This window comes from Corvus moneduloides, chromosome 21 (genome assembly GCF_009650955.1).
Source record: "Corvus moneduloides isolate bCorMon1 chromosome 21, bCorMon1.pri, whole genome shotgun sequence".
NCBI classification, from domain to species: Eukaryota; Metazoa; Chordata; class Aves; order Passeriformes; family Corvidae; genus Corvus; species Corvus moneduloides.
Window position 1 is genome coordinate 7698511 of NC_045496.1, and position 23969 is coordinate 7722479.

The window sequence follows — 23969 nt, forward strand, 5'->3', positions numbered from 1 at the left end:
ATGATCCCCCTCATAGATCATGGTGATACTGAAGTAAAACAAGAGTTTGCTTTGGCAGGGATTTCAGGCTTTGTGTAAATGCAAGAGAGAAACAGGGCTGGGTGCAGGAGAGTACAGCATGAGGATGGGGGAATATGTGGAGAAGCTGGAAGGCTGAGTGTGAAACCCCTCCTGATTTTGGGAACAGCTTGACCTTCTCTGGGGCATGTACTCAATTTGAAAGGTGGGTTGTCTCCCCAGTTGCTGCATGTGTGTCTCAGTAGGTGTCTTGCCCGCAAAAAGGCCTGTCCCTGAGTGAGGTGACAGCAGTGCGGCTGTCCTGGAGAAGGGCTCTGGAGCTGAGACAAGCCCTGGAAGCTTGACCGTGTAGCCTTGAAGCTGTATCACATCAGAGGATGCACACAAGCTCGTGTCTTGTATAATAGCAGAGAAAAACACACTTGATCCTCTTGTCCCCTGGAGGGCAGCTGGAGACCTGGCTAATGATGCACCAGCCCTAAAAAATGCTGAGGAGGGTGAGGTCATCCTCTTCCAGAACCCTGTGTTCAGGCCATGTGCTTCCCTGACCTCTGTGGCACAGCTGAGGTGAGTTCCCATGTGCCTGTTCCCTTGTTCAGCATCTCAGCTCGTGGGGTCCCCTCAGTCCCTCTGAGCGTCCCACCAGGACCCTTCAGCTGCTGACTATGACCAGAGCTCTCCATGAATATTCCGTGTCTCTGTTCATGTGTGTGCATGTATATCCATGAAATATAAACTCCATAAAACTATGTGTATATTTATTTTTTACTGAGCTGGGTTCTGAAGGGTGTCATGCACAGGAATAAGAACCACGACTTTAATTTTCATTTTGATTACATTCATATGTAGCTATTTCATTGCTCTTTTCTGTTTTATGCAGACAAATTCTGCTTTGGACTTCTTTCTTCCTTTCCTAATTAGTGGGGGAATTGCTAATTGTGCATTTTTTTTTTTCCTATGAAGTTTCGGGTTTAAATGATTATCTGTGTTTGGAAAACATCCTGACAATGCAAATATTGAAAACTGGAAGATGGAGTGGATGAGCCAATGACCGTGGCTCTCCTTGCACCTCTCCATGTCTTTCAGTGCGCTGAACCTCCAGGAATGCTGCCCTCAGTCCCTGGGGCTGGGAGGCGGCCGAGACAGAGGTGTGGGTGTGGATGGAAGGTTCACCTGCACGCCCCAGGCTGCATGAGTGTATTTGATAACTTTCCCTTGTTGCTCTATTAAACAAGTTTTTCAGGTTAATGCTCAAGGGGTTTGGCTGTGCAAGGCATGACTGCAGAGTGGGTTTTGTTTCTTTGGTTTTTGTGTTGCCATTTTTGGATTGTTTGTTTTTGGGTTGTTTGGTTTTTTTAAGTGGGGGAGTTGCTTCTTCATACCCCAACCCCTCCACACGTGCCAGCCCTGTCAATGGCACTGCCATCCATTGGGACACTCAGAGGAGCACTTCATTCTCAAGGGTTTTGCGGGATGAACATTTGCTTTTCTCTAGGATCTGTGGAGTGGAAGGGATTTGGAGCGGTCATTGAATCCACCTCTGTGCCCTCGGGCAGGATCAATAACCCTTTGTCACTGGTGATGGATGTTTCTCTGTCCTGTTCTGCAAGAATTCCCGGTCCTTGTGGGCGGTTGTTTCAGCCTGCCCTGTCTGACACGGATCAGGGACAAGCAGCCGCACCAGCGCTCTGCCTCCAGCCCAGCTTTGCCACAGCCGAGCATTTTGGATAACTTTTGCAGTGTTTGGACTGATTTAAATAAGCAGGCGGTTTGAGGTGATGGATGGAAACCCTTTTCCTGTAAATGTTTTGCTCTGAGGATTTCGCTGCAAGTCTCTGGCTCCTGGCAGCACGCAAGGATGCAGGCTGGCATCCCCCCAGGGCTACAGGGGTGGAGGGTGACCAGAGCTGCTGCTTTTGAAGAGGAGGGGTCTAAACACATCTGTTTTCATTTTCAAGCTGCCCTCTGAACATTGGGTAACACCTGTGCTCTGTGATGCCACGTCCATTCCTCTCTGTCCAGCAGCTCCTCCCTGCAGGGACAGGGACATTTGGTGCGTGAGGCAGGGACGTGGATTGCTGAGGCTCTGTGTTCTGGGATTTCATTCCCTGGAGCTCCTGTTTGGTCTGTGCAAGACGCATTCAGCCTCTGGTTTTAAAACCCACATCCCTGTCCAGCTTGTGTGAGAGCACCTGCTCTTAGAGCAGTAACAGTGCTGCTCTTCTTTGCTTCCCAGTGCACTCTACTGCATTTATCTTGGGATTTATGGATTTATTCTCATCCCACTCCCATGCAACAGGGCAGGGGCTGCTCCCTGAGGGAACTTTTCCAAGGGCTTGTCCAAGGATCACAGCCATGGACCGGAAGGGCTGAACCACCAAGTTTCCAGTGCTCTGTCTGTAGCACAAAGTAGAGACTCCGTTCTTCTTTTGGCTTCCTTTGTTCTGTGGGAAATTACTCTGGTGTGGTGAAAGCCTGAAAGAAGGTCAGATGCTGAGGACAACAGCTGAGCCCCTGGGGAGCAAGAGGCTTTTTGTTTGAAGCAAGGGGAGGGTTTGAAAAGCGGAGGAGCTTGTGCAGGTCAGTGCTGGCTCTCGAAGGGCGCTGCTCTCCACCCCAGAGCTCCCTCCTCTCCTTGTCAGCCAGGTGAGCCTCTCCAGGAACACACACAGCTGGATCTTCATCTCCCATTCATTCTTCCCTCTCAGGCCAAGCTGTTTCTTTTGCAGGGGTCCTTTCAAGATGGGAGCATTGCCTAAACTGGGCTTAATTTAGATTAGATGTGAGCTCAGGCCAGCCTGCAGGACAGGCACCACATCAAGGAGATGGAGCTGGGTGGAAGTTGTTTTCCTGCCTCCTACAGGCTAAAAACAAACTGCTGGGGGATGCCTGTGCATGGTGGGGGGTGGTTAGCAAAGTAAAGCTTACTACTCAAAAACAGGGAGTGGAGAGGAGCTTTGTAAGCCCAGAGGTATGGGCAGAAGGGTTTTATTAGCTCCATTTGAAACATTTTGTCTTGATTCCCGTTTAGCTGTGGAATCTAACTTCATTTTAGCTTTAAATTTAGATTTTCAAAACAGGCCTGTCAAATCAGTAAAAGGAAATTTGATTAGAAAATGGCAGAAGGATTGAGGTCTTTGTTTTTCTCTGTTCACAATTTGGCTCCATCTTTGCTCTTAACCAAAAATACACCATTGGGAGAGTGGGTTTTAGCTGGTCAACACTTCCCAATTGTGCGGAAAAAAATAGGGAGCAGAGATGGAAAATTCCTGCCACTAGTTCCCCAGTTGCTGCCCCTTGTCTGGGACCTGGGGAGTCAGGCTGTGGGGCCAGGGCTGAGGTGACATTAGTGGTGACACAGGGACTGGAGGGGATGAGGGTCACAGAGGAGCGGGATGGCTGTGTGCCTTCCCCTGCTCTCTCCTGAGGGCTGCCATCCCCATGTCTGGCTTCAGCTGTTTGAACTCCCCGAGGACATCAGGGGCTGAGGCTCTGAGCAGCTTCAGGAGCCTGGGTTAGTGGGGGATGCTTAAACCTGGGGGCTGCTAGGCTGGTTTGGGGTGAGGTGCAGAGCTCTGCCCATTAACCCCAGTGCCTTGGTGTTCCTGTTGTCTGTCCCAGGCTGGGCTGGTGGGAACGCATTCCAGAGGGAGGACGAGGAAGGAGGATGAGCAGTGGAGTTAAACGCTGGCTAATAACAGCCAGGGGAGGGCACAGGGCTGGAGAGCCAGGAGCTGCAATCCCAGTGCCCAGCAGAGCTTCCAGGGGGATGAGGGAGCTTTTGGGGTTGGAGGAGCAGCTTTGCTTGCTCAGAGCCCTGTTTGAAGCCTGGGAGCAGTAATGGGATGTCAGGCTGGCTCCAAAGTGGCCATCCTCACCTGGTCCCTGCCTGCTGCCAGGGATGGAGCTGGGATCTGCTCCGCAGTTATTCACAGATGCTGCAATTAGGCTGGAGACACAGTGTCAAAACCCTGATGGCAGCCCCGGTGTGTGCATGGGGAGGGGGTTATTAGCCTGTTGTTATCCATTTACCCAGATAGCCTGGCTAATCAGCTTTCAGATGGGGAGAATTAATTGGTTTCGATTGGAGCACCAGGCATATTTAATTGAAATGAATCCTTTCCCACTTCCAAACGGGCACTTTCTCAGCTGCTGCTGGCTGGGGAGGGGGGGCTGCAGCCTTTCCACCACCACCCTCATGGTGTGGTGCAGCTGAGCGGGGTGAAGCAGCTGTAACAGCCATGCCCTGCAGTCCCCGCTCCATCTGGGAAGGAGCCCCTGTTTCTCCATCCGTGCATCCCACTCAGATACACTCCAAACCCTCTGCTTCCAGCTGGGACGGAGAGTGAGAGTCTCAGACTGTCTCAGCCCCTTGCAGCATACCAGGGAGCTTGGGAGGTCATCTTGGTGGCACCCAGGTTGCATCGCTGCCATGCTGCCACCTCTGCTTTCCTCCTGTTGCCTTTGATGTCCTTCATCCATACAGAAAAAAAAAAAAAAAAGGACTTGAATTTCAGGAGTTTGGGGACGGGGGCTGTCGCCAGGGTGTGCAGAGCTCTTCAGAGCTGGGGGTGCAAAGGGTCCTTTGGCAGGTGCAAATTCAGCTTTTCCCAGCCCAGTGGCAGGGTGCCCTGTCCTCCCTTCTCCAGAAAAAAGTTCGTTGGTCTCGTGCCCTTCAAAGAACAAGACAAAACCAAATCTGGTGCATTCCCATACTTCAATATTCCCAATCGATACAGCGAGAGGGCTGGGTGAAAAAGGAGCAGTTCCGTCAAGAAGGGCTGCAGAACTAAAAGGTTTCTGTGGGCTCGTGTGTGAGCAATGAGTGTGGGAGCTGTGCAGCAGGAAAACCCATCCCCATGGGTTTGTTTTTCCACTGTGCTGAGCCCCGAGGTGGTTTGGAGGCATCACATGGAGAGCTGGGTGAGCTCCATTCTTGTCAGGGAGAGGAAAAAGCCCTGGGAGATGAAAAAGCCCTGAAACACCGGACAAATTTTATCTGTGTGCGAGGTTCCAGTGAAGTTAATGGGAGTTAAGTGTGTGGTTAAGTGCTGTATTTAACTGGGCTCTTAATAATTCCTGCTGGGAATAGCTGTGGTGTTTTGGGAGAGGAGGCTTGTGGGGTTCCTGAGGTCTTAGATCTTTTCTTTAAATCAAAGTCTTGGGTCTCTCTGCTCTGTGCTATTTGGGAGGCAGCACAGTTTTCAAATGTATTATCAAATCAGAAATGAAAATTGATGAAACTTCAGATTTGGGTTGTTTTTTCCCTTTGGTGTGTGATGCCCGAGGTACCAGAGGAGGATTCTCTTAGGGTGTGGGGGGCTGTGGGGTGTAACTCCTGTTGTGTGAGCTACGATGCCAGAATTCCGAAGTACCTTCTGATACCAAATGCCATGTGGGCACGTGCGCGGCGGCTTTATCCCTGATATTGTGTTTGAATACCCTCCCTCTCGTTCTGGAAAGCTGTGGTTTCTGTTCATTCAGTTGTTGATGTTCATTATGCTGAAATGTTTGCACTTTAAATACGGCAAGGCATGGTTTGTTTTTTGTGGGTTGTTGTTTTGGTTTTTTTATTCTTTTTTACACAATAAGCTGGATTGTTCCCAAAAAAACCGCTCTGCCAACAAAACAAGCTCTTTTCCTTCATGTCTGTGTGCACAATAGCACCTTCCCATCACCTCCTCTCTCCATAAATTTCTTGAGAAGTCCATAAATAAATGCTAAACCCCTTTTCCAGTCTCTCTCCCGTCTTCACTGTGGGTAGAGCAGCAGCACAACCAATGCAGAGGAGACCTGGTCCATCAGCAGCGTTTGGAGGTGTTTGGCTCTCCAAGAAGTCCCTGTGTTTGTGGTGAATTTTTGCACCTTTGCTACGTTTTCTGGACGAGTGGCCAAGGTCTGGCAGCCCCAAAAGCGGGCTGGTTAATTGAGCAGAACGGGTGTTGTACCGTGTCCCTCTCTGGGGCTTGGGAGCTGGAGGCACGATGTGAATCGTGCTCGTGTTCCCTCACCCGGAGATGTGCATCTCTTATTAGATTATTCTTTTTTCTAATATATGCAGAATATACAGTGGGAACAGCATTAATTCGCACTAATGGTTGTGAGATCCACTGAGAATTAACTGCATTTTTTGCAAATTAGTGAGGAAGCGGATAAACACAATTATTAAAAAAAACAAGCAAAGGTACTTTTGCAACAGCAGTACGTGTTTGTCATTTATCTGACAAGTGTTCTTTACTTTTAATTACATTTCATTACTTGCAAGCAAATGCTGCGCTGGCGGATATTGTAATAATCCTCCTAATTTGAGACCTTGCTTTAGCTTTTGTTAAACCTTTGTTCGGAAGGGGTGAGGAGCAGTTGGGTGGGTCAGGGCTCCTGCAGTGGCTCTGACTTTGGGAGGTCCCATGGCAAGTGACTTCCATCCCTGGAAGTTACTGGTGATTTTGGTGAAACCAAGCTGAAACTGAACCCTGGAGGACTTTGTTGCTTTGTCACTCTCAGCTGGGAAGGTGTTAGGGCCACACACAGTCAGTGTGTGTGGATTCCCATTCGCCCTTTCCCTGGCAGGAGCTGCCTTTGCTGGGATGTGGCTGTGGCATGGGGATGCTCCCCACCTCAGCTGGGTTCCCGTGGACGATCAGGGTTTGGGCTCTGTGCCGAGGGTGGTGCAGAGAGGGACATTGTGTCAGGGGTGGTTCTGAGGGACTTTCCTTTAGCTCCGTGTTCCACTGGGAGGTGCTTTTGTGTTGCCACATCCCTGGGCACTCTCAGCCTGCAGCACGTGGTGATCCTGGCCAGTGAAACCTCAGAGACACTTACTGGGGATGAGGTGGCCTCTTTTATTTAAAATCCAGGTTCCTTTTTCTTAATTCAAGTGAATTGAATACGGATGACGCACAGTTCAGGCGTGGGGTGGAAATGAGCTGAGTGGGATGAACACGTGCGGGGCTCTCTTGTTGGCTTAGCGTGGAGCAGGGATGGGGCTCTGTAGCTGAAACTCCTTGGGGGGACAGAAAAGCTTTTGTTTTTGTCTGAGCTTTCTGCTCCCAGGCTGCCCACATTAGGAAAACATGAGCGCAAGCGCAGGAGACCTTATGAATTTTAAAATCTTCCCTCTCTGAGGGCAGGCTCTGGGTTAGCAGGTCAGCCCATTTAGGTGAACCGTTTAGCACGCATTAAAATCACAATTTATGCAATCTGCGCCCCGGCTTTAAAAAGAGCCAGCAATCAGGTGCTTAATAAAATCACCTCCAGCCCTCCTCTTTCAGCTCGCTGCAAATAAATGCCTTTTTTTACATAATAAAAATGGATTAGGAGTCATTTTGAATTGTTATCCTAGCGAGATGTGCAGTTCGGGACACGCAGGCATGTTGGCTGTGATTGAGGGTTGTGTGTTTTGGTGCTTGCACACAGCCGGTGCCTGGGAGACCTTTCAAATAAACATTTACTGGAACATCACATCGCATGTCTGAGCAGCACAGAAAGGCTGATTGGCAGGTTCACTCCTTCTTTTGTTTCCCTTCTTGGATGAAACAGCAAAACAAAACTGAGCATGGCTTAAAAAAAAAAAAAAAAATTATATGAAAATGTGACTTGTTGTCTGACTTTTTTTTGTTGTTGTTGTTGTTTTTAACGTGGAAGAGTCAGAGATTTTAAAGTTATGGTTCCCACAGCAACTGTAACTCTCATTGCTTGTGTGTTGTACTTTAAAGGACTGTATGTACTGTTAGATTTATGCCCTGTGTGTGGATGCACAGCATGGCAAGAGGATCTGCATGGTGTGGATGGAGCTGTCCTGTGGGAACCCTTCCTCAAACCCCTGGGCCACAGGCTGTGCTCCTTGCACCCATTCAGAGAGGGTGGCTCCGGGTGCTGTCACCTCTGGGCAGGGTTAGGTGACACAGTTGTGATAGCAGCACCACCACAAGACAGTGCCCCAGTTGTATCTGTGGCTCAGTGAGGTGGTGAGCTGTGGAAAGAAGGGAAAAAAGAGATGTAACACAGTTCTCTTTGGGCTGCAATTCAAGGAGCTGTCCCTGCTCAGCAAAGCGCTGAGGCGTGTGCTTTAGGCTCATGGACTGTAATGGGAATTAAACACATATTTAAAGTTGAGTGTGTGGTTAAGCACCTTGGTGAAGCTGTGCTTGAATGGGGATTTGAAGTGTACAGGGAGAAAATGTTGTATTTTTAGGAGATTTGCCCTGTGTACCATCATTGTCTCTTATAGAGAGAGGTGGGGTTGAGTGGGCTGGTGATCAGGGCAGGATCCAGATCCTTTTGGAGTGCATATGTGTATATATTTTAATCCTGGTGTTTGTCTGTTCCACTCTAGCCTTCATGCTGGCTTGCTGTCTGTCCCTGGTCCCATCCCCACTGTCTGCCTCAGTTCCCTCAGTTCTGCTCACTCATCCACGGCCTCATTGCTGGCCCCGCTGCATGTGGGGGTTTGGGCTGGCAGGGAGTGGCTGTGATTTGTGCATGGGGGTGGACTCTGCCTGACCTCTCTTTGCGTCCAAGGTCTGGTGGTGCTTTGTGTGCCTGGGTTATCTAGGAGGGGATGATGTACCCGAGATGAAAGATAAGATGCTGTGGAGCCGAAATGTGGGAAAGCCAAAATTGGGGTGAGTGGAATTCAAGAAGGGACCATGGGATCATCTGCTGTGCCCTCAGAGCTGCACAGGGTGCAAGAATGCCCTGAAGCCTCTACTTCTCATTTGAAATAAAGTATGACTTTTCAAAAAAGCATCCAGGCTTGATTTAAAAAGAAAATTAAAATTGACAGTGATGGATAATCCAGTACACCCCTTGGTAAATTTTCCTAGTGTTTAATTACCTTCACATCCAAAAAGGAAAGAAAGGAAAAGTACACAATGTGAAGAGCCCCGAGGGTTGTGTGGTTATTGCTCATACCTGATTGCTCACCTTAATTCACCTGCTGGGATGATGCAGGGGATGTGGTGCTCCAGCACTGGGGGCTTGTTCAGCCCAGGAAGTGATGGGGTGTCCTTGAGCTGTCCTGGGGGACTGTCCTTGGAGTGATGTCTGGGGCTGTGAGATCCTGCTTCATCCAGCAGCAGGTTGCTGGCCCTGGGGCTGGTTGCCAGCATAGTGTTGGACAATAAATGGCTTCGAGTTAGGAAAGGAAGAGGGATATTTTTGCGTCAGGACAAAACCTTGCATTGGTGTTGGGAGGAAGGGGCCCAGGTCAGCACAGACTTGAGGGCTGTGCTGTTTAGCACCAGGTTTGCTTTGACCTGCAGAAGGGATGCTGTGGTGTCAGAGCTCTGCCCAGCCTATACTATCCCCTCCAGCCTGGGACTTTCTTCTGTGACTTCAGCCCTTCTGGTGTGGCAGCTGGAAGACTGTCAGGGCTTGATTTCCGAACTGCTGGGCTGTGTCACTGTGTGACTGCAAGGCTGCAGGGATGGAGGATTCCCGCAAGGGATCCCACCGCATCCCCCCACTGTGGGGAGCAGAGTTGGAAAGGCCAGAGGCTGTTGCAAGACAGCTTGTCTGGAGCCCTGAGGAGCAGTGGGACTCCCTTGTCTTTCACTGGTTGGTAGGGCAGGGTGGTGGTTGTGTTCAAAGCAGTGATGCCTCCTCTTGCTGCCCGGAAATTGTTCAGCATCTCAAAGATTCCTAAAGAGTGATGGCCCTCCAATCCAGCAGCTTGGCAGCCTTCAGAATTGTATGAGGGTCCAACCTCTTGGGCTTCAGGGTGGCCTCTCCCATTGATTTTCCTCCTGGGCTTCAAATAAGTCCCAGCCTTGCTGCTCCCACAGCTTCAGCTGTGGCTCTGGTGCCACCAGCCCTGCAGTTCTTTCCACATGTGGCTTGTTCCCACCATCCCTCTTCTTCCCCATCTTCCTTTCCCCATTCCTTCTCCTCCCCTGTGGGTCTTGGCAACACTCTGGTGCTGGTGGCTCCTGCTCGGCCGGCCCAGGGCAGCGGGAGCGTGGCAGGAAGGACATTACGTGGGAGAATATGCATGTTCACAGCTCAGAGGATTAAAGGCCCGTGTTCTTATCACTGCAGAACAGAGTATTATAAATCCAGCCTTAGAATACCAAATCCCCGCGCGGCTTGGCCATTGTTTGGGAATATTAAAAAGCTCGGAGACAGAAATAATCAGTTTCCGAATGACACGTTGTCAAATAAAACATTTCTCATATTATCCCTTCTTTCCCCTTTCTCTCTCCCGCTCCCTCAGTTGGATAATTTAACACGAAAAATAGATTAAAATGAGGTTGGCTTGAATGCCTCCTAAGTTTGATTCTTTTTTTTTTCCCCCCTTTTCCCCAGGAAGCTCTCCCAGCGTGTGTGGTGTGGTTAAACAAGCAGCTGCTGGCGCAGGGTCAGGGACGAAAGGAGCACATTGGAACTGTGCTGCCTGTGATGAGCCTGTGGTGCTTACCCTAGGGGCTGGCACGGGCAGCCCCAGCTTTTCCCAGGCAGAGAGGGGCCATTGTCTCAGTGACTGGCAGAGCAGAGATCTCTGGCTCATCCCCAAAGGATGTGGGAGTTGTAGCTGGGCTGGGCTGGGAGCCCTTGGCTTCCTTGAGCCAGCCGTGTCAGTCTTGAGTCAGAGAGGGAATGGCACACCAGTAACCTCTGTGCCTCTATGCCTTCTTGTAGGTTCTCCCAAGCAGAGAGATCTTTATTTAATATGTTAACAGATTTATTTTCTCCAGGCCATTTCCCAGGGGCAGATATAAGGTGAGCCCAGCCAGGAAGATCCACAGTCCCAGGCCTGCCACGGGTGTCTGAACCCCTTCCTTGGGTCCAGCTGGCACAGCTGCTCCTCCTGCAAGGCTTTCTCTGTCACCCTGACTTTTTCTGAGCGTCTGGGATGTCTCTGGTTTTGCTTTTCCATGGAAAGTGAGTGTCTGTGTGCCCATGGGAGCAGAGTGCTCTTCCCTGCAGCCACTTTCCAGTGGCAGAGTGCACCAAGGTGTGAGTGATGTCTAGCTGGGCAGCTCAGGGATTTGGTGGTGAAGACCTTGGAGGAGATTTTTCTCAGCAATCACATCCGTGAGTGTTGTTCTGAAGCCCTTCTGGACCACGAGAACCCTCTCTTTGCTGCAAGGTCTGGCACATGAGCCAGACCTGGTTTTGCAGCAGGGTTTGTTGTGTTGAAGTTTGTGGCCCTGCTGTGTCCTTCTCACCCGGCCTGGCCTCCCTCCTGGTGTGCCATGATTTCTCTCCTGCAAACTGGATTTCTGAGCAAACGCCAGTGGCTGTGGGTGCCTCAGGCCAGGGAGCTCCTGTGATGCTCTGAGGTCTCCATGCGTCAGGCACTGTGCAAATCCAAGGAAACTCGTGTCTGCTCTCCCAGGTTGAGGTGTCCATGCTGGTTCTTGTTTTTGAGCATGGAAGGCCATGATGGGTCCTCATCCCTCTGGTCCTTGAAGTGGCCTGGTACTGCAGGGCATAAACCTGGGCTGCTCACCAAGCCCTGCTCACCAATCCCCTCAGGGATCCCTGAGCCTCTCCTGGACAGTAAAACACCTTTCCTGAAGGTGCATGTCACACAAATTGGGGAACTCAAGCTGAGCAGTGTCCTGAGCCGCCAAGTCCTGCATCTGTTAGAGACATTTTGCAGGAGAGGAGGGGATCCTGGTGTGGGGGGTGCTGGGCTGGGCCCCTCTCCGTGGCAGGTTGTGGGGCAGGGAAACGTCTCTCCTCCGCTCCAGCTCCGGAGGCCTCTCCCGAGGTAACTCATCCTGTGAACTGCACTTTCCAGTGCCGCCTCCTTCCAGCTGCTGCTGTTCAGGAGTCAGAGCCGTGCTCCGGGTGCAGCCTGCTGCTTTGTACCGAATGCAGAGGGAATATTTTCACGCCTCTGCTTTGCTGTAGAGCTCGCTGCAGCTCTGGGCTGTGGCATCCCAGGTGTGCACGGAACGCCTGCCCTGCCCTGGCTGTTCCTGTCGTGCTGCAAAGCCCTGGCCGCTCGTGCTGCTCCTGATTTACATGCCCTGCCTTGCTTGTCTGCCACGGGATAGAATTGCTCCGATGCTGCAGAGATTAAGAGGCTCAGAGCTGGCACAGGCGCAGCTCTTGTGTGTGTAGGGATGAATTTGACTTCCAGAGCAGGCAGAGGCAGGGCTGGCTGCCATTGGTACTTCCTAGCCAGGCTCCCTTGAGAGGACATGCTACTTCCATGTACATAAAGATATTTAGAAGTTTATCTTTTTGTAAAAGGTTTTTATTTTTAATGTTAACATTGCTGAGAGCTGTATTGAATAAAATTTGGAGGGGGGAAGGACAAGAGCTTAGTAGAGAAGGTCTGGGTCTGGAATATGTTGTGCTGTGCCCCCAGCTCTGCAGCTGCTCTTGAAACCACAGGGAAATCAGCCCAGAAATGTTGGAGCTGGGGTAACCATGCCTTGGGAGCATCTCCTGTGAGGGGCCATTTGTTGCACCATCATTTTTGGGAAATACGTGTCTCTGCTAAGGCTTTATTGCTCCTGGGTGATGGCTGGGTTGTTTTAATGAGGTTTTTTCTCCTAAGTGGTGGGATTTGATCATCCCCGTTTCCCATCTCCCTGTGTGTAGGGGGCCTGGGGGTCCCAAGGGGTGAAGTGGAAAGAACAAAGTCCCTGGGAGAACGGGCAGAGTTGAGCCAGGGGTGCCACTGTGCTATTCCCAGCTAAAGGCCACTGCTGGCATCCTGATCTACCTGTCCATGACCTCACACTTGAGAGGTGGCTGCTCCATGAATCCACCTGTGTGTCGTCCAGGGGGTGCGGATGGAAGGGTGCTCTGGGGTGGTGAAGCACTGGAACATGTTGTTCAGAGAAGCTGTGGCTGCTCCATCCCTGGAAGTGTCCAAGGCCAGGCTGGATGAGGCTTTGAGCAACCTGCTCTAGTGGAAGGTGTCCCTGCCCATGGCAGGGGGGGTGGAATGAGATGGGCTTTAAGGTCTCTCCACCCATCATTCTGTGATCCTATGGACACTGCAGCATCCCATCACCCCTCCCTGCACCCCGTGCCCTCCTGACTGTGCCCTTTGCTCTGTCTGCAGGGTGGGCTGATCGCGCTGCTGCTGCTGCTGCTGGTGTTCATGGTGGCCCTGTATGCCCAGCGGCGCTGGCACAAGCGCCGCCGCATCCCGCAGAAGAGCGCCAGCACCGAGGCCACCCACGAGATCCACTACATCCCCTCGGTGCTGCTGGGCCCCCAGGCCCGCGAGAGCTTCCGCAACTCGCGCCTGCAGGCCCACAACTCGGTGATCGGGGTGCCCATCCGGGAAACCCCCATCCTGGACGACTACGAGGACGAGGAGGAGGAGGAGACCCCGCGGCGGGCGGAGCCCAGCACCAGGGAGGATGAATTTGGCAGCCAGGTGACAAGGACGCTGGAGAGCCTGGGCCGGGGCGGGGAGGAGAAGCCTGACTACGAGAAGAAAGGTTTGTGGCTTTTCTCTCTCTGCTCTGCTGGGGAGCAGCGCATTCCCCAGGATATTTTGGCTAATGCACACACTTGATTGCTTGCATTTCTTATGTCTGTCTATCAGAAGCTGCTGCACCCGCCTCTGCTTATTGAAGTGTTATTATGAGCCATTTAATATTGTTCACCTGCAGTGCACAGTAAAACGCGTTTGAATAAACAAAAGCAAAGCACGTTAGTGCTGATTGTTAGTGCTGTGAGTGACTCCAGCAGCAGCCAGGAAGGGATGTGCTGGCTCGCTCTGTGCAGGGAAAGGATCTTGGGGTGATGCTGAACCATCCTTCCCTTATTGTGTGGCTTGCCAGAAAGACTGAATAGCCACAGTGGCAGGGATGGGCACAGGGACTCTTTTTGTCTCCACGGAGGAGCCAGGGATAGCCTAGGTGATGCAGTGTGTCTGCAAAGCAGCTCCCTGCCTTTGTGATGGTCATAAGTGGTGGTTGAGGTTGTGTTTCTTCCACCCTTTAAATGCTCTTTACTCTTTCCCCTTTTAAACAAGGTTGTGATGATGGTGATGGTTGTTGTTGCTCAAACAGATTTGGAGGTGCCCAGGGGTCAATCTGCCATCCTCAAGTGCTGCTCTGAGCATGCCTGTTGGCATCCCTTGGTGTGTGTCTGGGGTTACCAGCCCATGGGGTTAAGAGATGTTTTCTCAACCCTCTTCTTAGTGAGAATGAACAAATGAAAACCTTCATACATCGTAACTGAGCTACCTTCTTTCTTCTTTCATATTCTCATCTTTGTTTTGCTTTTCGATAAATTATTTAGAGTTGTGTGAGTGGGGAAGACAGCACTAACTGCGTTTCAGTGCTCTTCAAAACAAAATAGCAAACAAGATCTAGAGCAGAATATTAAACTGTCCAAGGGCTTCAGGAACTGGCAGTAGAGAACTTACACAGGCTGAACCCCTTGCCCTGGGCTGGGGCTGCCCTTATGATTCCTAGGCTGGGAGAGATGTTCCCAAATGCTCCCACCAGCTCTCCTTGTGATGCCGTCACCTTGGATTGAGGCAGGTTTGTGCCTTGCCTAGTCTGATCCTTCCAAACTGTGCCAGTTCACCATATGCTTCCTCCCAGATGGGCACTTCTCCCTCTTGGATGAGGCTCTGCTCAGGGAGCCAAGCTATGGTATGTGCTACTTACTCCTCTCTGCTGAAGCTGCTTAGAGCCTGGATTGCCCAGGACAAGGTGGCTGCAGTTCAGATCTAGGGTTTTTAGATTGCAGATATAAATATATGTGCTGTGGGCTTTCCACTCTGACCTGGTGACACACACAGGGGAAACGTGGTGGTTCAGACATGCTGCTCACAGGGGCTTTGACCGTACACGAGCAGCAGTCACAGCTGGATTCTTGTGGAGGCGGGGCAGGTGGGGTGGAGGAGCTGCAGCTGGTGTGAGCAGACACCAGGTACCTGGAGATGCCCAGGGACTGGAAGCCAGTTGTGCTCAGGCATGGCTCTGCAGCTGGATTGAAGGTGGATGCATTACAGGACACCCAGCTGGAGCATGGCTGTAGTGCAACAATAAGATCAGCCTTTCTCTGGTGCCCAGCTGGCGCTGCCAGATTTCACTGTGGTCACTGGGGATGGGCGTGGAGCTGTGCCTGCATCCCAGGGAATCCACCAGCTCCCGTGGGAAAGGCTCTCCTCGGTGCTCTTGCTGTGTTGCCTTGTGATAAGACATCAGCTGGGACTTGTCAGCGGGCTCCAAGCGGTATCATCGTCGGGGCTGTCAGCAGAGGCTCTTTCAAGTGTCACTTCCCTGCACTAATTACCAGGGATGGCAAATCCAATGGGATGGAGAAGTTCTGCTCACCCTCCTCTGCCAGTGCTGCAGCTTCCCCCCTGTGCTGGCACCGGTTGATTTGCTGGTGCTGGCTTGTGCTCTTTCCATCGGTGGGGGTTTGCCACCCCACGCTTGGCAGGTGTTGGGTCAGTTATCCTTTCCATGAGGAAGACTGTGGGGTTTTTTTATTCACCACTTCTGGATGTATCTGGTCAGGGAATCAGGCAGGGAATTGCACTGGATGGCTCTGCTCCATCCAGTCCCTGCCCAGGAGGCTTGAGCAGCACAAATGTTTTGCAGATCATGGCTCAGCGAGCCAAACCTTCCTCCCCAGCTCAGGCAGTGATGTGGATGGGAGGAATGCTCCCGTGTGGTGCCGGAGCATCTGAAGTGAATCCCAGCACAAACAAAACACAGGAGTGATGTGCTGAATAATGACGTCTAGCAACAAGCGTGTCTGAGTGATAAAGTTAATGAAATTACAGGTTCTGACCTGATACCAGGCTCTGCTGTGGGGAGATAAACAGCAGGGCAAAGATGAGATGTTTATTTCTCCCTAGCTGCAGTTGTAATCTGGATGCGCTGTGCAGGGCCATTAATGTTATTACTGTTATGCAAAATCATTTTTGACTTGGGGAAAAAAAAAAAGGAGCAAAGAAAGAAAAATCTCCCAACTGCCTAGAAAATGTAAAGCTGACAAAATTAGAATTGCAGCAGGAGCACAAGCTGACCTGGTGACATTGCACAGAGCCCAGATGAATTTAGACAGAAGAAAAATCCAAGGCAGTTTAGGAAGAAAAGTAGAAAAGTAGTCTTTTTTTTTTTATTAATAATAAAATAAACTGGAGCGAGGCTGGAGGCGATAGCCAGGCTGTCCTAATTATCCAGAAGGATCCCTGGAGCTGGGATGGAGAGGGGGCTACTCTCTCCTCGTGGGTTTGAGTTCTCTCTGGCAGTTAAAAGGTCTCTAGGGCTTTGTGCTCAGTGGGTGTGCGTGGTGCCAAGTGGGATCTGCTGGTGTGGGGTGCAGTTTCTGGGGTCTTGGTCTTGGCTGGGGAGACCCTCCCTGTCTGAACTCAGCCCCTGTGTGTACACGAGGTTCAGTGACTATGGGAATTCGGGTCAATTTGTGCAGGTGTTGCCTCTTCCTCACCGCCTCTGTCCTCACTTCACTGTGCAGTTTCCAGCCCATACTCCTCATGAGTTCTGCTCTCCTGCCTTTCCCAAGCAGATGGCCTCAAGCTCCATCCCTTTGGGAATTCCTCACTTGCTTTTCTCTTTTAATATACATGGCTCTCATCCTCACTGACACAGCTTCATCCTACAGCAGCGGGAGCCCTTTGCTTCTGTCCATCACGTCCTCTTTGAGGGACTTTGGGCCCCAGTCCATTGCCTGGAACTGCTGCATCCCTGTCTGGGAGGCACTGGATACACAGCGATGGAGTTGGTAAATGAAGGCAAAATCCAGCAAACCTCAGTATGGGATTACCCACAGGTTCCTCAGAAAGATTTTGCCAAACCAAATCTTCTAAGGATCAGTGAGAAACAGAACCTCTGCCTGGTGAAAACTGAGGAGAAATCAGACTTGAAAATCGAGTATCTGCAATTCCACTCCTGCAACAAAGGACCCATCTTTATTTCTCAGTTTCTTTCATGTTCAAAAAAAGAACTTTTCAAGCAGGCCTTTGTGCTGGCTTCACAGGCCCTGCAGTCTGGGTATGGCCTCCAAGTCTAGACAGGAGACAGGACTTATTACTGATGGTTCCAATGATTAATGCCATGGGTATATCAAAGGTGTGGTTCTGCACTCATCTTGAATTCCTCTCCTGGACTTTCTTCTGCCCTGCTGTGTTGGCTCAGGTAAACCTCTGAAGTTTCTCTTACTTAATCCATGGATGCTTTTCGCTGTAGCGGTAGTGAGATGCTTTTGGGCATTCCTGAAAGATGGTCTGGCTCTTAGAGTGCACCTGGAGATGTGGATCTAGCTCCACTTTCCCACTGGCTGCTCTGGTAGCCCTGGTCATGTCATTTAATGGTCCAGCCCTCATCTGGGGGTTGGAGAGGGAGCCAAGCCAGACAGCAGGCAGGGCAGCATAAGGAAACAGGGAGAACTGCTGATGTCAGGGCTTGTGGTCCCCTCAGCCTCCCAGCCAAGCTGCTCTGGGTGATGAAGTCCAGGAGAACTGCGGGACAAGGGATTTAGGCAGGGGAGACAAATGGCTCTGAGGTAACAGCAAAAAGCAGGGGAAGGATCCTGATGATGGCAAGAGAGCTCTCCCTATGCCCCCTCCAGCACTGGAGTAGCTGTTCCGGTGGCCACATCTCAGTATTGTTTTTGCCTTCCAGTGGAGACTCCTCTGGGAAGAGGGGTAAGGCAGTGCTCTGGCTGGAGGGCAGGATGTTGGGGCTGTGGAAAGGGATGTTTTGGGGGCTGAGCTGTGCAAGAGGAGGGCAGGTAGTTAAGCTGTTCCCTAGAGCAGCCATTCATTGCAATACCTGAGCTCTGCAGTGTCTTGGAGATGAGATTTAGAGATGGGTGTGAGTTGGGGGCAATGCCCTCACCATGGACAGGTGATGGTGTTGCTCTCCACATTGGAGGAGGGAGAGCACACAGGAAGGAGATGTCTGGCCTGATAATGATGTCCCTGAGCTGCCTGCCTGGTGTCCCTGAGGGGACACTGGTGCCCGTGCTGGGGCTGATGGCTGTGCCAAGGTGTGCCATCCCTGGTGCCCATGGTGGGGCTGGGAGCCACCATCTGCCGCTGGCTCGGGGAGTCAGATGCAGTTCCACCCTGATTCCCAGCATTAACCAGAGGCTTTCTGAGCCTTTAATAAATAAAATGATGGCTTAACGTTTGCTGCGGCTGGAGGCTAAAATGGGACAGTGCGTCAGGCCAGCATCTGATGTGTCTTGGGGCTCTTCTTTCCAGTGACCTGATGGGATCATGACCCTCTTTGTACGTGATCAGCTTTTCCCAGCTCTAATCCCCGCCAACTCCTTCTGTAATTTACAGGGACCTTTGAAAGTGTATATTCTCATAGCCTGCCAGTGAAAAGTGTTTTCTTGCAGCCCTCTAGTCCTGTCTGTAAAAACAGCTTCAAATTTCAGCTATAAAGAAATTTAAAAAAAAAAAAGGGGGAGGGGGCTTGACAGGGTAGGAATTGACTCCTAATTCAGAGAAGCACTTCCAGACATGCTTAGGTAGTGTCTCTAGTTAATAGAGACGTTTAAGATGTTTTCAAGTCCAGCAGGCTCAATTGTAACTGATCTGAACGTGTTAATGAAGGGAATGAGGGCCCCAGTTAGAGAGGTTACACCAGGCGTGCCACTGGGTCCTTGGTTCTGTGGTGATGCCAGCTCAGGCTTCAGTGCAGATTTGAAAATGTCCTGACCTGCCAGGGAAAAGCTGTGCTTTGCAGAGATAAACACAGTCGTAATTAATATATTAATATAGTAACTGCCGTTGGAGATCTCAGTGGAGAGGCGCCAGGCTGGAGTTTTAGGTTTGTTTTGATCATCCCATTGAACTGGATACCTCCAACCCAGATCTGGGTTGTCCTCCCCAGTGTGGGGGAGGGAACAGTGGTGCTGTGGGACATGGTCCCCCTCCCTTACACCCCCAAGAAAGTGCATCAGAGCAGCATCACGGATGTGTGGGAGCATGCTCAGGTCACCTCTCCCGCAAGAGCCATATCCAACATACTTCTGCCTCTAAGAGTGGCTCAGAAGGGCCAGGGAAGCTTCTGGGGTCTGGGGCCTTCCTCTGGTCCTGCAGCCCCCTGGCTCATGGGTTTGTGGCCCATGCTTAATGACTAATTAAGGTTTAAACACCTAGGGTCAGCCAGGGCTCTTCTGGCTCACGGCAACTGTTGCTGTGGAGAACAGACTGGTGGGGTGGGCTCCTGATGTGTTTTATTGTTTTTCTCCCCTCTCTTTGCTACAGCCCACTCATTAATTCCATGAGACAGAGGAGGGAAGAAACAGTTGGAAAAGCAGCTTTGAGTGGTGCCATAGGGACTGGAACAGAAACAGGGTGGTTTCTTATGCCATCCTGAAGCATCCTGACAGGATACTGGATTTGTGAAGTCCTGCTGCTTTGCAAGGCGTGTGCTGGTCTCATCCTGACACTCCACAACATCCCATGTTGAAGAAATACCCTTGCTTGCCCCCTCTTCCAGCCACAGCTGGGTGACTTCTAGCTCCTCAAGTCAGCAGCAGCTCTTGAGCGAGGAGTTTTGTGGAGTTTGGTGGGGCTGCAGATGCCTGGTGCGGATGTCATGGCAGTTTCATGTGCAGTAGTCCTGATTCCCCAGGTGTCCAAAGTGTTTTCCATCCAGGCGAAATCACAAGCTCACAGAAGATAAGCTGTGAAGTGTTGGCTGTCCAAGGAAAATAAGCCATCAGGAAGTATATTTATATAAATGCCAGGTGCGCATTGTTCATCCCTTTGTGCATCACTATGAATGTTTGATAAAGCACTACATTATTTAAAGGCGTAGCTGGGCTGTGGGACAGTTGTTGACCAGGATTAGCTTCAAGATGACTTTTTTTTTATCTTTTTTTTTTTTTTTTTGCCTGATGGAAAGTCTAAAAAAATAATATGATGGCTGTTTACTTGCCTTGGGGGATCTCAGGTGTCCTTGCCTCTCCTGAGTTTCTCCTCTGGGTTGTATTTTGCAACCACCTTGTGTGCAGTGCAGAGGACCTGGGAGAGCTTCAGCTCGGGCCAGGGCTGTCACTGAATCCTGGAATGAATGGTTTGGGTTGAAAGGAACCTTAAAGACCATCTGGTTCAAACCCTTGCCGTGGGCAGGGACATCTTCCACTAGACCAGGTTGCTCGTGGCCCTGTCCAACCTGATTTTCAACACTTCCAGGGGTGGTGCTTCCATGGTATCGGCATGGAGTGAAAACCTGCCACTGGTTTCTGAAGTCAGGCTGATCAGAAGAGGATGTGGGATGAAGGAGAACAATCTCACAGTGTTCCCCATTTCTACAGGAAGTGTATAGAGGTTGGTTAGGACTCAGCCCTTGGGATGCAGAGCTCAGAGCTGAGGCTGCTCTGGATCCTGTCACCTGAGCAAGTGATGGGTTTGTTTCAGACCACGATACTCAGCCCTTCTTCTCCTTGGCTCCTCGTGGCATTGTGGCTCCACCAGTCGGCATGTGGAGATTTTCCCCCATCATTCCATCCCAGACTTGTGGGTTTTATGGGGAAGGGATCAGGGAGGGCAGCTGCAACACCAACTCTTCACTCTGTTTGTGTGTCCTCTTCCCATCGGTTGTGTTTTACCTGGCTACACCACCGAGACGGTTTTGTCAGCTGGCTCCTAAGGAAGATGGATTGAGGCTGGGCACCTGTGCTGATACTGGGTCTGCAGGCACCTTCCAGCCCCATTTATCATTAGGCACTGACCTCCCTGAAGGACCAGTGGGAGAGGAAACTTATTAACAAGGTGCTTCAAATCAATCCTTTCTGATGGCTGAGTTACAGCGTTTGCTGCGACTCTCCCACTGGGTCCTGTGAGTGTGGCAGTGCTCAGCCTCACTTCTTTACCTGTGTGGCTTGGAATGGTTTGGTTTTGATATCCTGGGCTTTCTGGGTGTTCCTATTACTCCAGGTCTTCTCCTGAGCCAGCAAACCAGCTCTCAGCTCATTTTCCCCTGCCTGCTGCCTCCACCCATGTGCTGCCCAGTGTGGGAGGTCATTGGTCCTTTTGCTGCTGCTTTTGGAGCTGAAGCTCCTGGCCAGCTTCAGATTTTGGTAGTTTGTCCTTCTCCTCTGGGTTGGCATCTCTCCCTCGTTCATCCTGGCAGGTGGCACGGCATTGTCAGTACTGTGAAAAATGTCACCTTGTCCACTAGGCAGAGGAAATGTATTTTCTAACTAAAAAGTTCATTCTGCTGCTGAGTTCATGCTGCTGAGCGGGGGGTTGGGTAGTGGTGGAGACTGGAGAGGGGCCACTGTGCCACATTTCCCACCCATAGTGGCTGTTCTGGAGCCCTGTCCTGCCCATGCCCATCCTTTGGGCTCACACTCACTTGACACACGCCAAAGTGCTGCTGCATCCAGGCTCATCCCCCAGCAGCGGCTCCTCAGCCATGTGGGGATGGGACTTTCCTGCCCTCGGTGTGTCCCTGCCCCAGCTGGCTCCGTGGGGCAGCGTCTCCTCTGGCTCTGAGGAGCTGCAGGAGCTGTGTGGGGGAGAGAGGGAGCTGGAGGTCAGCGCTGTGCTCTCAAGCCTGTGTCTCTCCTCCATGCAACATTAGCCCAGACTGTTCCGTGTGCCCATTAGCACCAAATCGAGAAGCTTTCTCCAGAGTGTTCTTATTTAACTTTTCAATTATTTGATAACTTGAGGAGCATTAGCTGATACCGAGGGTCTGCCCATCTTGCCTCATCCGCTCTGCTCCCTGTTTAGGCAAGAAAGTTATGATATCTCATAAAAAAACCTGAGTTAAGGATTTTATTAGAGCCGAGAAAATGGGAAATGGAGTCTCCATTGGACTGGACCTCCTCAGTGCTGGGGCAGGGGGAGATAGGGCAGCACCCCACGGCCAAAGGTTTTTCCTTGCAGGAGAAATGGGATAAAAAAATAAATGCCCTGTACATGTTAGGGGAGGGGTGTGCTAGAAAGTCTTTGCCCCGTGGAGGAGCTGAGGGTTTCCTGGACAGAAACAGCCCTTGGGAAGGTCAAACCCAGCTGGAGCAGCCCCAGGAGAGCAGGGACCCATCAGCTTTTGGGAGGTGCTCTCCAGGCAGAGCTGTGAGGTGGAGGCGGGACTGTCGGGCTGCGGCTCTTCAGCGTTTGATCTTTCCTAATATGTTTATAATTACATTGCATTATCTTAATTACCAACAGGAGAAGTGGGGGGAGTGGTGGGGAGGGAAGGGAGGAAGGTGAAGAGGCAGGGAAGGCGCAGGGTGACGAGTAACGCGCAGCCTCCATCCGCAGGGCCGCGACTGCGGTTGGAGTTGGAAATTATGCTATTAATACAATGCTTATTCATTTCCCATCATAAAAAAATGGGAGCACATTCCAAATGAAATTAACATTCCATGACTTCTTCCAGTAATCGGTGAGTTTGCACACATGAGTGGAGGCAATTAGCTGGGAAGCGACTGAGCGCCGTGACTGGAGGGAGGATGAAGGAGGATCAGGGCAGCTGGTGCTGGGTGGGTGCTGCCGTGGGCTCTGCCCGTCCCTTTCCGGTGGGATGGGGTCCTGCCAGTTCCTGCTCACCCAGCTGCAGTGAGGATGGGAGCTGCAGATGTTCTCTCCTGCTCTCTGCAGGTGGGGGGAATGGCAAAGCTTGGCAATAAAGGAGAAAAGCAAAGAGTGGGTGCGTGTCCAGAAGGGTTTTGGGGTGCCCTGGAATCCCTGTCCCCACTGCAGGATGCTGCTCTCCATCCCCCTCCCACTGCACACCATCCTTTCCCAGCATCCCCTTTCCCGTCACGCTCCTAAAGCTTTGTTAGAACCCAATGGAGACTTTCTCCCCGATTTGTTAAACTACTGAAAACTTCTGATCCTATCAGGACTTTTTTTTCCCTGCCTCGTACCAGATAAGGGCTGTGCTGGCTCCGAGCCCGGAGCTGAGGGTGGCGGAGAACGGGGTAGGGAAGCAGTCATCTCATGAATATATGAAGGAGGAAAGTACATTTGTTCAGTTTCCTTCAAAGGAGACATCTTGAATAAAACTTTATCTCTTCTTCTGCTTCCCTCCCCCTCCAATTTGCAATTGAAATCAGACTTTTGCGTACAAAGATCTATTTTTACAGTGAGAGATTTATTAATGTATATAATAATCTATTAATGTATTAATAGCGGTGTATTAATAGCTATGTATCAATAGCTGTGCTAAAAAAATGTATACAGACTCTATTTTAAAACTCAACAAAAAGAGCCAGGAGAGAGAAAAAGGAAAAAAGTCGACATGGAATACAAGGCTGTTTTCAAAATGTGCCTGGGCTCCTCTCTCCCTCTGTTGCTGTGTGTGAGAACCCCACTTTGTAAAGGGCTTTTTGGAGACGGATTGGTCCTCCCTTGTGCTGTGGTGGCAGGGCAGGGCTGGGGGCCAGCTGTGACAGAGCACACGGTGCCATGGGTGGCATTTCCCTGATGGGTCCATCCAAGTATGGTTTGGATATGGAGGCATTGCAGGAAGTGCTTCGCCCCCCAGCGTGTTGTTATGTGTGGTAATCTGCGCTTCCTTTTGATGTTTTTATATATATCCGTATATAGAGAGAGATACACATTTAAATAAAAGCATATCTATGGAGATATATGTATATATGTATATATGTATTTAAATAAAAGATATATATATATGTGTCCTGAGTTGGTTGTGTAATGCAACCAGCAGCTTTCCCGTGTTTCTTGGACACAGTGGCTGCACGTGGCATTTGCCATGGACTGCTGGAGGTCAGGGGACCAAAGGGGGACAGGCTGTCCTGCTCCAGAGAGGTTTGGTGGCTGGAGAAACATACGGAGAAGTGAAGTTCCCAGTGTTCCTCCTGCCTTTGCCATACTCCCTGTGCTCTGTGGCAGGATGTCGCTCTCCAGTTGTGTTTTCCTCTGAGTACCTGCGAAGCTGTTGTACAAATCTCTCCCACTGTCATCACATCAGCATCAGTGTAATTACCTAATTTTATGCTGCTAAAGCTCTGTGCTTTGTGGAGCTCAGTACCTTCAGGGTGGCACTGTAAAATCA

The 23969-nt window shown here is 50.8% G+C and overlaps 1 protein-coding gene across 2 annotated transcripts in view; it reads left to right on the top strand.

The window, feature by feature from the left end:
- ASTN2 (astrotactin 2) overlaps positions 1–23969 on the top strand; it is a 277000-nt gene that overhangs the window by 25296 nt on the left and 227735 nt on the right. For both annotated transcript variants that reach the window (XM_032130546.1, XM_032130547.1), the window contains exon 3: positions 13046–13430. In XM_032130546.1, coding sequence (XP_031986437.1) covers positions 13046–13430 — 385 coding nt within the window. The remainder of the gene's footprint in view (positions 1–13045; positions 13431–23969) is intronic.